The sequence below is a fragment of the Oncorhynchus kisutch genome, linkage group LG2 (genome assembly GCF_002021735.2).
Source record: "Oncorhynchus kisutch isolate 150728-3 linkage group LG2, Okis_V2, whole genome shotgun sequence".
NCBI classification, from domain to species: Eukaryota; Metazoa; Chordata; class Actinopteri; order Salmoniformes; family Salmonidae; genus Oncorhynchus; species Oncorhynchus kisutch.
The window spans coordinates 66911853-66928606 of record NC_034175.2 but is presented as its reverse complement, the minus strand read 5'-3'; the positions used below and the strand labels follow the sequence as shown (position 1 = coordinate 66928606).

Below are 16754 nucleotides of genomic sequence, written 5' to 3'. Positions count from 1 at the left end.
AGGGTACTTTTAATGTTCTGTTTGTATAGTCAGCAAAAATACAATGACAGACAACTGTCTTATTGACAGAAAACATACCGATACATCAACATTTATTACAGACAACTACTGTATCATATAAATAATTTATTTCTGATGAAGCATTTGAAGATAATATTGTTTGAATTATTCCCAACATAAGCCCAGACTTTGGGAAAAAAATATGTTTGGATCAAAACTCAAAACATAAGAATTTATTGACAGGAAACCAATCAGCTTCATAGTTATCCCATACAAGAAACATGAAATACAAACATTGTTTTGCAAACAGCACGTCTGTACATTCAAGGGAAGCATGTTTTGCCAATAGCTGTTGCTTCCAAGGTCAATTAAATTCCACTTCAATGAACTCAACATCTCACTTTGTCCTTCAGTCTCTATACATTCCCGTCACTACCATTGTTGATGTTCCTCTCCCTCTGTCACTCTCACAACTTACAATGGAGCTCTTGTCCAGAGCAATTAGCAATAAGTGCTTTCAAATAAGGAACTCCCCCTTCTCTTTTTCATCTCTCTATATACACATTACATATCCCGACACTCCCCCTCCGTTCTTTCTTTCTTATTCTATCAGTCCATGGTCTTGTCATTCCAGGCCATTGACTTCCTCTTGGCCAGTTCCATCCAAGATGGCTGACCCCCGCTGTCAGAAATGGTCTGCAAGGGGGATGATGACGAAGGTGATGATGGAGACAATGAAGTTGGCATGTTTTTCCTCAACCATTTGTCCTCTCGGTCTGCAAGTCTGCCTGCCACTATGGTTGGGCTCGATTCTAAGAGGGGAACACATAGAGAGGCTGTTATGATGACCATAGAAATTAATAGGACACTATCTTAATGGTTACTACAACATATAATTCAGTCATTATTTTAACCCATCCATTAACGTCGCTCTACCTGGCCTCCTGTCGAGTTTAGCATCTCTGTGACTGGGTGTGGCTTTGGGAGGAGCAGCCAATTCAGCAGTGGGCTGAGACTCAGGTGGGGTCCTGGTTCTCCTGAGCTCTACCTGTATTGGGGAGGTGTGAGAGTGAACTGAAACGCTATTTAATTAACACCTCTGTTCTCAGATGATGTGTGAGAGAGAGCAGGGATGTTACCTTGCTTCCAGCAGGAGGGGTCCACTCTGCCCGTTTCTCCAAAAAGGCTGCCGTCCCTCCCACAGTCGATGGCCTGTCCCGGTCCACCCTCTTCTCTGTTGACACAGCCGCCCCCTCACTATTCCTCTGGTCGCCAGGGATCTTCTCACCTCTCACTAGGAGTTGGACTGGGGTTGCTGTTGGAGCTAAGGCTGGTTTGGGCTGGGGGATAGGGTTGAGATTTAGTGCGCTCCAAGGGGGCTGAGTGGAAGTTTCACCCATTGGGGAGATCCGTAGTGTTATCTGAGCTTGGGTCTGTGGAGTGGGGCACAGGGTGGGCTGGTTTGCTCGTCGGCTGGACTGTGGGGTCACCTGAGACACGGAGCATTGTGTAGACTGGGCTAGAGGTTGAGTTGCGGTTGGTTGTGCTGCTCGAGTGTTGATTTGGTTGGACGTCTGTGTTGATGGTTTTGAGTTCTGTGTTGATTGTTGTGTCATTGTTTGTGGTTGTGTTCCGTTCTGTGTCTGTGGTGTTTTGGTGGTCTGCAGGTGTTTTGTGGTCTGTGTCACTGGTAGGTTTGTGGTCTGTGTGGGGGCTTGTGCTGCTGTCTGTGGTGGTTTCACTGCATTTTGTGACTCCAGTAGTTTAGCAGTCAGGGGTTGCATTGTGGTCTGAGCCTGTGGTGGCATTGTCGTTTGTGGTTGTGTTGCATTCTGTCTCTGAGTTTGCATCACAATCCTAGCCAGTGACGGTGTGTGTGGTTGCGTTGTGGTCTGAGCCTGCGGTTGAGTTGGGGACTGCATGCCGGTGAACTCTCTGGGCAAACTGCTGGTGAAGAGCTGCTGGAGGCCCCTGGTCTTCCCCCATGCCATGCTCATCCACGATACGGCAGCCTGGGGTGCCGCATGGGGAGCAGTCAGGGGGTTCTGAGGGGCTGAGGTGGTAGCCTGGGCTTCTATGGGTAGGACAGGGAGGGTTTGGTCCTCTTTAGGTGTAGCTGGAGTGGTTTGGGCCTCTTTAATGAGAGGTGAGGGGGTAGGCTGGACGGGGGTTGCTGTATCTGAGGGAAGAAACAGGGGCTTAGACACATTCACATGATGAAACAGCACTGGTGGTGTTTTAACGAGCACAGTAACAGTCTATCATTCCGGTGTAGCCTGACATTCTTATTCTAGTGCAGCATATCTCCTTCATTGGTTAACTGCCCTGATAACATAGAGATTGCATATTCTGTAGAAGTGTAGCTGGGGACAAAGTCCAGCACTGACATCCCTATCCAGTAAGCACATGACTTCCAGTATATTATGTTTGTTATTTACCCACATGGCTGAATATTCATCCATTTCAGTGAGTGGGTCTCACCTGCTTCTCTGAGGGAGCCAGCTCTTCCTCTTGATGAAGACAGTGTTGTGGGGGAAACCCAGTTGTTTGTATAGAGCTTTTTGGGCATGGAGTTAGCCCTGGTTGGAGGGGTGTCCCGAAGCCCCTCAAGCCCGGTGGGATTTGAGGAGGGAGTATAAGGGGCAAGAAGGAGAGCGCCCGCCTCCGCACTGTGACGCTTTATCTTGAGATCTGATTGGCTGGTGGTTGCCTCCGCCTGTACCCTCGGAGAGAGAGAGATGGAGCGAAGGTTCATGCCAAATGCAATTTTCCCATCTACCTCTGTCTCCTCCGTTGCTTCCACTGCATCCTCCACTCCCTCACTGTTCTCCACCTCCACCCCTTCCGAGACTTTCCCCTCCATATCGATGGCAGTCAACTCCTCTTCTTTGGGCTTGTCCCTCTCCCGCCTGCCCCTCTGCTGCTCCTGCCCCCTCTGGCTGGCGTTTGAGGGGTTCAACTTTACCTCTGTCCCCTCCTCCCTCTTCGCCCCATCCCCAGCCTGCTCCACTACTACCAAGAAACCACCACTTCCCATCCTGGGTGTTTCTCTCCCCTTGGCTGAGTTGATGGAGAACAGGAAGGGCCCGGAGCCTGGCTTCGGAGCTCTTCCAGTGGACATTGGCTCTGCCTGACCTGTGTCCTCCTGGCCTGCAGGTGGCTGTGTGGTACTCTGACCACCAGCCCTAGCATCTGTCTTGCTCCTCAGAGAGGACGTTCTGAGAGTCACCACTGCGGTCAGGCTAGCTGTGGGCCTGGCAGAAAGGAGTGGTTCATCTTTGGGGCTACCCTCAGTGCTGGGGGTAGAATTCGGTACCCCACTCTTGCTCAGGATGTCCCTCTTGGTTTGGGATGGGTCTGGGGGCTTGGGGTCTCCCAGGGACTGTTTCAGGGTCTGTTGTTGTGGAGTGTATCTCAGGTCCTGAACTGTGGTCACAGATGAGGGCTGTGGCTGTTTAGCTCCAGGTAGCTGGCGGGTCACAGGGGCAGGGGAGACAACTGGAACGCCAGGATAGGGCTGCTCTTGTGGGGAGAGCTTGCAGGGGAGAGTGGGTTTTTTGGGGGACCCCTCAGAATCTGTGGAACTCGACTTTAGAGGTGTCAGCTCTGGGGGTGCAGTGGGGGTGGTCGACCCCCCTTGTTGCGACTTTAGGATCAGGGTAGAGTGACAGCGTAAACGTGTTCTCCCCCCGGTAATGGCAGGACCTTCCTCTTCTTCAGTCAACTGTTGGTCAAAGTTGTTGAGACTCTCTGAGCGTGGTCTCGACTCAGTCTGGAGAGAGAGAGAGAACGAGACAGATTCTGTCAGACCTGGGCCCTGACAGTAAATCTCAGTAAGACAAGATTAATAGTGTTCCAAAAAAGGTCCAGTTGCCAAGACCATGAACACAAATTCCATCTAGACACCGTTGTCCTAGAGCACACAAAAAACTATACCTACAGTACCTCAGCCGAAACATCAGCGTGACAGGTAACTTCCACAAAGCTGTGAACGATCTGAGAGACCACTGTGACTGACACAAAATTAAGAAAATATTTGACTGTGCAGACTCAATAGCCTTGCTATTGAGAAAGGCCACCAAAGGCAGACCTGGTGCACACTGCTCACAAAATGTAGTGGAAACTGAGCTGCACTTCCTAACCTCCTGCCAAATGTATGACCATATTAGAGACACATATTTCCCTCAGATTACACAGACCCACAAAGAATTCGAAAACAAATCCAATTTTCATAAACTCCCATATCTACTGGGTGAAATACCACAGTGTTCCATCACAGCAGTAAGATTTGTGACCTGTTGCCACAAGAAAAGGGCAACCAGTGAAACAAACAAAAACAAACATTATTGTAAATACAACCCATATGCATGTGTATTTATTTTCCCTTGTGTACTTCAACTATTTGCACATCATTACAGCACCGTATATAGACATAATGACATTTGAAATGTCTTTATTCTTTTGTGAGTGTAATATTTACTGTTTATTTCATTTTTGTTTATTATCTATTTTACTTGCTTTGGCAATGTAAACATATGTCTCCCATGCCAACTAAGCCCCTTAAAATGAGAGACAGCGAGAATCACTAAAACAATACAGAAATACACGATGGAAAAAGAAGGATCAGCACGTCAGAAATCAGCTCAAAGTAATTGAAGAATTAATAGACTAACGACTTCTGGGAAAATTGGATAACACTAAACAAACAGGGAGAGTTATCTATCGAAAATAGTGATGTAACTTCCCCAATCTTTTTGGCCCTATAACAAAGAACAAACAGCACAAACATATACATGATCAAATACAAATCTTAGAATCACCCATTTTCCCTTTTGTACTTTAACTATTTGCACATAATATGACATTTGAAATGCCTTTGTTCTTTTTGAACTTTTTGTTTATCTATTTCACTTGCTTTGGCAATGTAGACATATGTTCCCCATGCCAATAAAGCCCTTAAATTGAAATTGAGAGAGAGAGAGAGAGCAAGGGAGCAAGAAAGCGAGAGACCGATCATAGAGCAAGTGTATCCAGTTAGTATTCTGATATTCCCTGAGCCTTCCTCTGTATGTGTGAGATCCAGAGGCAGAGCCCCATGTGGTGTTGGTATGCCCAGGCAGGACTTACCATGTTCAGCCTTTTGTTCTTGGCGCTGGCTCTCTGGTTCCTGGGTTTGATGGACATGCGGTGGCGGGCGGCAGAGTTATCCAGGCAGGGGGTGAACTGGGCTGGGGTGATGAAGTCCAAGGCAGGGGGGGCAGGGGAGAAAGCAGTTTGGGGGGCAGATGGGGTGTGGGGCGCGGAGTTGGTAAGAGGAGGTTTGGGCACGGGGGAGAGGGGACGGGACAAGGGTTGGGAGCAGGCCTATGAACAAATAAAACACAGGATAAACATTTGGATCTATGACAACTCATAGTTGATATCAAGTGATATAGTGAGTGACACTCAAACAGGAAAAGGTATAACCTGCACTTCCTTCTCACTTCCTGCTAAACTCAGAGAGATATGGTGCCTGGGAGGGGCAGGGAACTATGGAGGAAAAGGGAAGGGTTTGGGTGCTGCACAATGGCTGATGAGGAATGAAATGTTCAACTACTGTATCTGCACTGCTGGAATAGGAACATAATTACTGACTCAATGAGAGAAAATTGAGGTATGGAGGGTTTGTTAAGGGTATGGAATTTGTTGAGGGTGGAGGTTCGAGATCAGATGGAGAGAGTGCCTGATACAGGTGGGTGATGGGCTCACCTTGTAAGATAACCCCCTGGGGGCCATGTTGTTGCCTATGGAGATTTCAGGGGGGCTGTGGGGCAGACCATCGTCCTCTGAGCTGCCCCCCAGGTCCTTGGGATGTTTCATTGGCAGAACCAGTGGGGGCGGGCCTAGACGCATGTTCTGCTGCAGCAGCTTCATCTGGCCAATCAGAAAAAATGCAGAAACCTTGCTTGAGGTCTGCTCGGTAACCCATTGACATCAATTCCTGATTTACACAGAAGAATGAGGGTCTATGCCATGGGGGTCCAATCCATTCAATATATATATATATATATATATATATATATATATATATATATATATATATATATATACACACACACACTACCGGTCAAAAGTTTTAGAACACCTACTCATTCAAGGGTTTTCCTTTATTTGTACTATTTTCCACATTGTAGAATAATAGTGAAGACATCAAAACTAGGAAATAACACATATGGAATCATGTAGTAACCAAAAAAAGTGTTAAATCAAAATATATTTTATATTTGAGATTCTTCAAATAGCCACCCTTTGCCTTGATGACAGCTTTGCACACTCTTGGCATTCTCTCAACCAGCTGCACCTGGAATGCTTTTCCAACAGTCTGAGCACTTGTTGGCTGCTTTTCCTTCACTCTGTGGTCCAACTCATCCCAAACCATCTCAATTGGGTTGAAGTCGGGTGATTGTGGAGGCCAGGTCATCTCATGCAGCACTTCATCACGCTCCTTCTTGGTCAAATAGCCCTTACACAGCCTGGAGGTCCTGTTGAAAAACAAATCATAGTCCCACTAAGCTCAAACCAGATGGTATGGTGTATCGCTGCAGAATCCTGAGGGAGCCATGCTGGTTAAGTGTGCCTTGAATTCTAAATAAATCACTGACAGGGTCACCAGCAAAGCACACCATTACACCTCCTCCATGCTTTATGGTGAGATCCGTTCACCTACTCTGCGTCTCACTAAGACACGGCGGTTGGAACCAAAAATCGCAAATTTGAACTCATCAGACCAAAGGGCAGATTTCCACTGGTCTAATGTTTGTGTTTCTTGGCCCAAGTAATTATCTTCCTATTGGTGTCCTTTAGTAGTGGTTTCTTTGCAGCAATTAAACTATGAAGGCCTGATTCACACAGTCTCCTCTGAACAGTTGATGTTGAGAAGTGTCTGTTACTTGAACTCTGTGAAGCATTTATTTGGGCTGCAATCTGAGGTGCAGTTAACTCTAATGAACTTATCCTCTGCAGCAGAGGTAACTCTGGGTCTTCCTTTGCTGTGGTGGTCCTCATGAGAGACAGTTTCATAACAGCGCTTGATGGTTTTTGCGACTGCACTTGAAGAAACTTTCAAAGTTCTTGAAATTTTCCAGATTGACTGACCTTCATGTCTTAAAGTAATGATGGACTGTTATTTCTCTTTGTTATTTGAGCTGTTCTTGCCTTAATATGGACCTGGTCTTTTACCAAATAGGGCTATCTTCTGTATACCACCCCTACCTTGTCACAACACAACTGATTGGCTCAAACACATTAAGGAAAGACATTCCACAAATGAACTTTTAACAAGGCACACCTGTTAATTAAAATGCATTCCAGGTGACAATCTCATGAAGCTGGTTGAGAGAATGCCAAGAGTGCAAAGCTGTCTTCAAGGCAAAGTGTGGCTACTTAGAAGAATCTCAAATATACTTTATATATTTGGATTTGTTTAACACTTTTTTGGTTACTACATGATTCCACGTGTTATTTCATAGTTTTGATGTCTTCACTATTTCACGACAATGTAGTAAATGGTCAAAATAAATCATCTTGGACTGAGTAGGTGTGTCAACGTTTGACTGGTACTGTAGATATATGGCTAAAACCAAATCAAAACTGTGTAGAAATTATAATGGACATACATTTCTACAGTTTATTGACTTGTGCCCAGCTCGATAATCACCCAAATTAAAGCTAGAAAGCCAGGGAGTATCGAAAATTCCAAAAACAATGGATAGAGAACTATATTTTGCTCATCTTTACGGAAAGAAAATATAACACATTTTCAGTGTGGCCTTCTGGACCTCGTTGAAGACCCCTGGGGCAAAATTAGTTTGACGTCCTGGTCAATGGGGTTTACTTTGAGGTGTGGGACTCCTTTTGAATTGGGTTTGGGCCTTTAGATGCATATGCAGGTTTCTAGATTCAGGGTTCTCCATGGAATGCAGACTCACCTGGAGTTCTTTGATCCTGCCTTGGACGTTCTCCTGGGATAGAACTCTGGGCTGCTCCGGACTAGACAGTTCCTGGTCGGGCAGGAAGATACTGTCATGTGACATCGCTCGTGATCCCAAAACGCCTGAACACCTGGTAACGAGGGATGGAGAGAGGAGGGAATATGGATGTCATTGAATCAATACTACATTTGTAAACACATCCATTCACACACGGTGGTGTAAAGTGGTTAAATAAAAATACTTGAAAGTAGTTTTTGGGGTTCTGTACTTTACTTTTAATATTTATATTTTTTACAACTTTTACTTCACTAAATTCCTAAAGAAAACTTTTCCCATGTTTCATTACGTTACAGCCTTATTCTAAGACAAAGCAAAAACAGGTTTTTAGAAATGGTTAATTGTTAAATTGCTAAATTATTAAAAATCAAAACTGAAATAGCACATTTACATAAGTATTCAGACCCTTCACTCTGTACTTTGTGAAGCACCTTCATCAGCAATTACAATCTTGAGTCTTCTTGGGTATGATGCTGTAAGCTTGGCACACCTGTATTTTGGGAGTTTCTCCTGTTCTTCTCTGCAGATCCTCTCAAGCGGTCAGGTTGGATGGGGAGCTTTGCTGCACAGCTATTTTCAAGTCTCTCCAGAGATGTTCGATCTGGTTCAAGTCTGGGCTCTTGCTGTGCCACTCAAGGACACTCAGAGACTTGTCCCGAAGCCACTCCTGCATTGTCTTGTCTGTGTGCTTAGGGTCATTGTCCTGTTGGAAGATGAGCCTTCGCCCCAGTCTGAGGTCCTGAGTGCTCTGGACCGGATTTTCATCAAGGACCTCTCTGTTCTTTGCGCCGTTCATCTTTGCCTGGATCCTGACTAGTCTCCCAGTCCCTGCCGCTGAAAAACACCCCCACAGCATGATGCTGCCACCACCATGCTTCACTGTAGGGATGTTGCCAGGTTTCCGACAGACATGACACTTGGCATTCAGGCCAAAGAGTTGAATATTGGTTTCATCAGACCAGAGAATCTTGATTCTCATGGTCTGAGAGTCTTTAGGTGCCTTTTGGCAAACTCCAAACAGGCTGTCATGTGCCTTTTACTTAGTTGTCCTTCTGGAAGGTTCTCCCATCTCCACATTGGAACTCTAGAGCTCTTTCAGAGTGATCATCTGGTTCTTGGTCACCTCCCTGACCAAGGCCCCTCTATCCCGATTGCTCAGTTTGGCTGGGTGGCCAGCTCTAGGAAGAGTCTTGGTGGTTCCAAACTTCTTCCATTTAAGAGTTATGGAGGCCACTGTGTTCTTGGGTACCTTCAATGCTGCAGAAATGTTTTGGTACCCTTCTCCAGATCTGTGCCTCGACACAATCCTGTCTCGGGGCTCTACGGACAATTCCTTCGACCTTATGGCTTGGTTTTTGCTCTGACATGCACTGTCAACTGTGTGACCTAATATAGACAGGTGTGTGCCTTTCCAAATCATTTCCAATCAATTGACTTTAACACAGGTGGACTCCAATCAAGTTGTAGAAACATCTCAAGGATGATCAATGGAAACAGGGTGCACCTGAGCTCAATTTCAAGTCTCATAGATAATGGTCTGGATACTTATGTAACTAATGTATTACACCAAAAATTACATGTTACGTTTAGAATGCTTGGCCAGGACAGCAATATGACCAATTCACACACCTATCAATATAATACGTTGTCAGCCCTACTGCCTCTGAACTGGCAGACTCACGAAACACAAATACTGCATTTGTAAATGATGTCCGAGTGGCCGTAAATTTAAAAAAAATACAAACAACAAGAAAATTGTACAGTCTAATTAAGGAATTTGATGTGTAGCATTTCCTTTTCACTTTTACTCAAGTATGACAATTAAGTATTTTTTCCACCACCGTACTGAAGTACATTTTAAAACTGGGTGACTTTTGCTTTTATTTACGTCATTTTCTTTTAAGGTATCTTTACTTTTACTTAAGTATGACAATTGAGTACGTTTTACACCACCACACGCACACACACACCAACTCCCCCACATACACACAGACTTACAGATTCTCCGCTGAGCCCAGCCCCTCCGCCTCAGTGACATCACTAGCAGACTGGCTGAATTTGGTCTCTCGCTTGGTCCTCCCAAACAGACGTATCTTCAGGGTCTTCAGTTTAGACTTCCTCTTTCCTAGGGGACACAGGTCATGACAGCCCGCATACAGATGGTTCTTTCTATAAATAATAGGGCCGATGTGTGACACTAACCAGGTTTCCATCCAGCCTTTTTATGCGAGTAAATTAGCCTAAATGACTAAAAATGTTGTGGAAAAAGCACATCTTTCGTTAAACTTTCCAAATGTGGACAAAACAAAATACACTATACAAGGTGGGATCTTTTTGTGCGGGTAAAATTAATTATGCGATAAATGTTGGTGGAAACGCTTTTATGCGCAAATGTTGATATCACAACCATCATATCGAAGTAGACTTGGAGTCCCGCGATGACATGTTGTGTGGAGTCCCGCTACGACTCGTCGGGGAAAGCATACAGTTTACTAGGCTACAGATGAAAGAAATGATGAACTTCACAGGGTAAGGAAAGTACAAGGTGATACATTTAAATCTTAAAATGTGCCGATTTTATAAATATTGAATGGGTTATGCAGATTTTAGAATTTTAGCATGAAAGTCTTTCGCAAATTGGATGGAAACCTGCCATTATCACTTTAAGCATAATGCATTTTTTGGGCCAATGCATCGATATTCAAATGATTATTACATTCTAAAATATGTGAGAATAATGTGGATATTGCCTGACTAAATCATTTGGATGCATGGCGATTTTTCTGTATCCTACGCAGGTAGACATTATAAAGCAATGAATCTCGGTAGCATTAATCTCACCATTTGAATCTCACAATCGCTGTTTTTATCATGAGAAAGTGACCAGTTCCCCTTTTAATTGGAATGATTTGTATGGAATGCCAAGTTGAAGCCAATATTAGGTGTCGTCCTTATAATAACCGCAAAATTGTTTTACCGCAAAAGAGTAGCGTAACACCCTTCAATTGAAGCGACAGGAAACAAATGAAAGTGGCCATATCTCTGACAAAAACTTTGCAAAAATGAAATCACAGATAATTGTAAGGGAGCAGGAGAATTGATCAATTGGCTACAATAATTACAATAACTTTTCAAGCACCAAATTGAGGAAAAGGGAGGCCTATTACAGGACTTGAATTTCTGAGCTCCAAATTCTAGTTCACATAGGCTACTTCAAGCCCCTTGGATGACAACATGTATTTGTCATGCTATTTCATTACCAGATTATATTGTGAATACGCCCACTAGACTATGTAATTTGTTGTCATTATATCCAGAATAATTCATAGAAATATAGTTGGGTGTTGCGCAATAGACTCGGTGTCCAATCCCAGGCTCATTAACATATGAAAACATGAACTCATTACCTTGATGCTTTCTCTGTTAAATCAAACGAGACCCTGCTGTGAATCACACAGACAACAACATATGATCAACATCAATTCGCTATGGACATTAGAGCCAACGTGGGTCCAGGCAAAACCGGCATAACTAATGAGACACCAAAATATTCTGGCCATTCCTCGTGAACACTTTTTATCCAGCACTTGGGCTGTTAGATCACCTGCGCGATCACAACAGCTGTTTGTCATTCTGAATATTCCTTCCTGTTTCAGCTGATGTGTGAAAATATCATGCGGTAACTAACCAGCTTGACTACAAATATGCGCAATCAACAAGTATTATGCATCATTATTGAATAACCACGTTAATGACAGTATCGATTTATGTTTTAATGTAATGACATGAAAAAGTTTGGCAGATTATTATAAACTACTTATTTACAGCTGGCAACAAATTTTCCAGTGTAGGTAATCCTCAGATTTAGACAGAAATATGGCTGAGACGCAAAGAAAGTTCAAGGAGAGGGGCTACAAGAATGATCAGATTAATATTGCCATTGAGAAAATTCAAAACAAAACGAGACATGACCTTTTTCAAGGTCAGTCTCGCAAAAAGACGCATTCTTGCGTTCTAACTACCAAAGTGCTCTGAACAAATTAAGGGAATTGTTCACAAACATTGGCACATCCTAAAATCCGATGATAGTCTCGGTAATGTGTTTTCGGACCTTCCCTTGGTCGTATTCTCGCGGGGCAGAAATCTCAGAGACCAATTGGTACACTCTGATTTACCACCCCAAGATATTCCTGAACAACGTCTATTTGCGCCCCTACTGGATGGAATTTACAAATGTAATGGCTGTGCGCAATGCAATGGCACTTATAAATGTAGATCCTTCAAACACCCACAAACAGGGAAATCGATCCCAATAAAAGGTGTTATTACGTGCTCCACTAAGGCAGTTATTTACCTTATAACTTGTCCTTGTGGTAAAAATGATGTAGGTAAAACAAAGCGCGTATCTCAGCATCGTAGCACCATTAGGTGTAAAACCTTTACTTATCCAGTTGCGGCCCACTTCTTGGAGGCAGGCCACTCGATTTCGTCTCTGCGTTATATTGGCATCGAAAATGTCACCCTCCCTAGGAGAGGGCGTGACCTTGATCATTTATTGTTAAAACGAGAGGCTGCCTGGATCTTTAATTTAAAGACCCTTGCGCCCTTCGGTTTCAACGTGGACTTTGATCTGAAGCCATTATTGTGACTTTGCCATTGTAATTGTCTGTAAACTTGTGTAGTCAAATTAATCTATGATTGTATGTTATCCATTTGTTTGTATGCTGTTCTTTGTATGACATTTTAATATTTGATTATTAACCAATGATATTAGGCCACTCTTGGCCATGATTACAGACACCTGTGTCTTTTGACACTATATAAACGAGTCATCCCGCAGTGTTTGTGATTACACCCTGATGAAGACAGCTTGGCTGTCGAAACGTTGGTAATTCAATTATTGCATCTGAGCTCCTAGAGTGTGGGGCTCTCTTTTATTTTCAAGTTTTCTACTCCGTCTACTGCGTTTCTTTTTCTTCTAAATCCTCACTGTTACCCTAGAAAGACCCAGATGCATTCTTATTCATACTGAAGGAATTCAGTTGTACCCCTTTCCCTTTCATACAGGCTTCTACAGCTACAGATACAAACACACTCTATAACACTCTGACTCACCCACTCTAACACACTAACCCAGATGTATAATGTGACACTTCAACAGACACTAACACACACTAACTTGTGCCTAGTTGGATACACACGCTTCTCACACTCCTACAGGCACACTCTCTAACACTCTAACACACTCTAACCCACTCTAACCCATTAACCCACTCTAACAACCACTTTAACCCATTAACACAGTCTAACCCACTAACCCCCTCTAACCCCCTCTAACCCATTAACACACTAACACACTAACCCACTCAAACCCACTCTAACCCACTAACACACACTAATAGATGATTGACGGAGATAGATACACACTTACTGTATACTAACTCAGCTTTTACATGGTCTCTAAACATCATGCACATTTTCCAGAGTGCCTCACCTCCTGTAAGGTCATCGGGGCTGCCCTCCCCATCTCCTGGGAAAGACTCCATCACTCCTTCCTTTCAACAACTGCAGGAGGAATAAAGAGAGAGAAAGAAAGGGATGAATAGATAAAACAACAAAGCATAGAGACAGACAGATCAACAGATGAAAGCAGATAGGAAGAGAAGCCAGCAGTCAGAGGAGAAAGAGAGATGCAGATCTGTTATATCTAACAGAATGTCCTTTCTACCATGGAGTGAATGCTCAAACCCAATCGTCTGTGAACACGCTTCTACACTGCACATGTATGAGTCTGATAACACACACCTGAACAGAACACTATCTCACACCCCACCTGAGCACAAAGGTTTATTGGCACAAAGACTTTTGCCTTGACCTAGTCGTGAAGGTGGGTTGAGAACACACTCCTCCATAGGTTCCTGGATGAATCACTGTTTACAACTTACAGCAGATAGACAAATGGAACACCAAGATATATTAAGTTAACGTACGCACACACACATGCATGAACGCACTCCCACAAACACACACCCAGGTAGCACACCGTCTCTGTGGTCATTACAGCCATATAACCTGGTTCTGCCTTTGAAGTATTGATGTCGACAGTGTGAGCTGCTGGTTGATGGCCAGAGGCTGATAAGCCAGACAGCATGAGGCTGTGGAGCAACATGCAAAGTTCAGCCTGCTCATGAGTCCCCTTTGAGACTTAGTCTTCATGAGTTGAGTTGACCTATGGGGTCGGCAGGTAGCCTAGTGGTTAGAGCGTTGGGCCACTAACCGAAATGTTGATAGATTGAATCCCCAAGCTGACAAGGTAAAAATCTGTCGTTCTGCCCCTGAACAAGGCAGTTAATTCACCGTTCCTAGGCCGTCATTGTAAATAAGAATTTGTTCTTAACTGACTTGCCTAGTTAAATAAAATAAGTCTAAAAACACACTGTTGCATAGTCCTTGGAAATACGTCACCCTTAATATCCTTTAGGGCAGGGGTCTTCAACCCTGTTCCCAGAGAGCTATTCTTCTGTAGGTTTTCTTTTCAACCCCATTTGTAACTAACCTGATTCCGTTTATCAACCAGCTAATTATTAGAATCTGGTGCGCTAGATTAGGGCTGCTTTAGGGAATAGGTTGCTATCCTCCACTGTAGCAGCTGCTGCCTGAATACACTGTGTAAAATAGAGTTAGATTCAAATGTGGAACAACTAGCTATACAGGTGTTGGATCTTAATTTGACCAGTTTCTCAAAGCAGGAAAATAATCCAGCAACAACAGGAAATGTGAATTATTGTGTGTATTATAATTGTTTTACATTTTTTAGGGGTTGATACATTTTTGGTTAGTGCAAATGAAGTCAAAATGAAATGTTAAAGTGGAAATGACTAACCTTTGTAAACCTTGAATACACTACAAGTTTGCATTTCTGGGTGATCAAATTACATAAGATCCTATATCCGTAGCACAAGGCCCCTGAGAGAAAATGGTGTCTAAAGACACCATGCAGCTCCTCAGTGCCATCTAACGAGCCAGAGGAAAGCGGCACCAGAAACAGGTGATAATCTGCAAGATTATTGACATTGCATAGAGATCCCTGTACGATTTCACAGCCCCATAATCCCACGACAACAGATGAATCACCAATTTCCAATGTACCAGGCCCAGCGACAGAAAATTTAGCTGAGACACAGAGTGTACAAACAAGCACTGTGTTCACACATTGATCAAATAAGCACACAGACACACACTGAATATGGGAAAATTGCAGACACAGTATTTACACAAATGATGTATATAATGTTCTACATTCTGTACAGTTGTTGCATGTCAATTAGACACAGAAATCCAAAATCAATATGCTGTGACAACATAGTCTTGAAGCCAGATTTAAAAAATAAGTGCTGTGTATAATGCACCTCCATCTAAAGGTTCTTATACATAAAGTGATGCTACGTTGCTAAAGGACTAATGTTCCTTGTGTTCACTAACCCAGTACTACCAGTCACCCTTACTGCACTGTAGCTATCCCCCCCTCCCACGGGGCATTGTGTCCCCTCTCTCAGCGGATTCTTTGTCCTTTCTTTAAAAAACTCAGGCTTCTGTCCTCCACATCTGCTTTAGTTTTTATTTAACTAGTCAAGTCAGTTAAGAACAAATTCTTATTTACAATGATGGCCTACCGGGGAACAGTGGGGTTAACTGTCTTGTTCAGGGGTAGAACGACAGACTTTTACCTTGTCAGCTCGGGAATCGATCTATAAGGACAAAGAGAAATGCAGGGACAGAGAAGGTCAATCCATGCCGGGGTCAGCATATGCAGAAAGAGAGAAAATAGAACATAGCGGGGAGAGAAGGAGAGAGAGAGAGAAGGAGAGAGGGAGAAGGAGAGAGAGAGAGAGAGAGAGAGAGAGAGAAGGAGAGAGGGAGAGAGGGAGAGAGAGAGGGAGAGAGAGAGAGAGGGAGAGAGAGAGAGGAGAGAGAGAGAGAGAGAAGGAGAGAGAGAGAGAGAGAGGGAGAGAAGGAGAGAGGGAGAGAGAGAAGGAGAGAGAGAAGGAGAGAGAGAGAGAGGGAGAGAGAGAGAGAATGAGAGAGGGAGAGAGAGAAGGAGAGGGAGAGAGGGAGAGAGAGAGAAGGAGAGAGGGAAGGAGAGAGGGAGAGAGAGAGAGAGAGGGAGAGAGGGAGAGAGGGAGAGAGAGAGGAAAATAGAACATAGGCGGGGAGAGAAGGAGAGAGGGAGAGAGGGAGGGAGAGAGAGAGGAGAGAGAGGGAGAGAGGAGGGAGGGAGAGAGAGAAGGAGAGAGAGAGAGGGAGAGAGAGAGAGGAGAGGGAGAGAGAGAGAGAAGGAGGAGAGAGGGGAGAGAGGGAGAGAGAGAGAGAGAAGGAGAGAGAGAGAGAGAGAGAGAGAGAGAGGGGGAGAGAGAGAGAGAAGGAGAGAGGGGAGAAAGGAGAGAGAGAGAGGAGAGAGAGAGAGAGGGAGAGAGGGAGAGAAGGGGAGAGAGGGAGAGAGGTAGAGAGGGAGAGAGGGGAGAGAGAGAGAGAAAATAGAACATAGCGGGGAGAGAAGGAGAGAGGGAGAGAGGGAGGGAGAGAGAGAGAGAGAGAGGGAGAGAGGGAGGGAGAGAGAGAAGGAGAGAGAGAGAGAGGGAGAGAGGGAGAGAGAGAGAGAAGGAGAGGGAGAGAGAGAGAGAAGGAGAGAGAGGGAGAGAGAGAGAGAAGGAAGAGAGAGAGAGAGAG

General features: G+C 44.3%; 1 protein-coding gene across 8 annotated transcripts in view; it reads right to left on the bottom strand.

Moving 5' to 3' along the window:
- Positions 1–109: 109 nt before the first annotated feature.
- Positions 110–16754, bottom strand: part of LOC109905078 (mucin-2) — a 21259-nt gene continuing 4614 nt past the window's right edge. The window contains exons 1-10 of one of the 8 annotated variants that reach the window (XM_031800153.1): positions 12382–12498; positions 10026–10152; positions 7968–8100; positions 6341–6521; positions 5749–5913; positions 5128–5364; positions 2482–3772; positions 1140–2179; positions 937–1048; positions 110–812 (exon numbers count right to left, since the gene is read on the bottom strand). In XM_031800153.1, the coding sequence (XP_031656013.1) occupies positions 610–812; positions 937–1048; positions 1140–2179; positions 2482–3772; positions 5128–5364; positions 5749–5913; positions 6341–6521; positions 7968–8100; positions 10026–10065 (3402 nt within the window). In that variant the 5' untranslated portion in view covers positions 10066–10152; positions 12382–12498 and the 3' untranslated portion in view covers positions 110–609. Of the gene's footprint in view, positions 813–936; positions 1049–1139; positions 2180–2481; positions 3773–5127; positions 5365–5748; positions 5914–6340; positions 6522–7967; positions 8101–10025; positions 10153–11434; positions 11471–12381; positions 12555–13521; positions 13593–13755; positions 13782–14057; positions 14355–14492; positions 14568–16754 lie in introns of those variants that run through there. The other 7 variants (XM_031800156.1, XM_031800159.1, XM_031800175.1 and 4 more) reach the window with 7 other exon arrangements.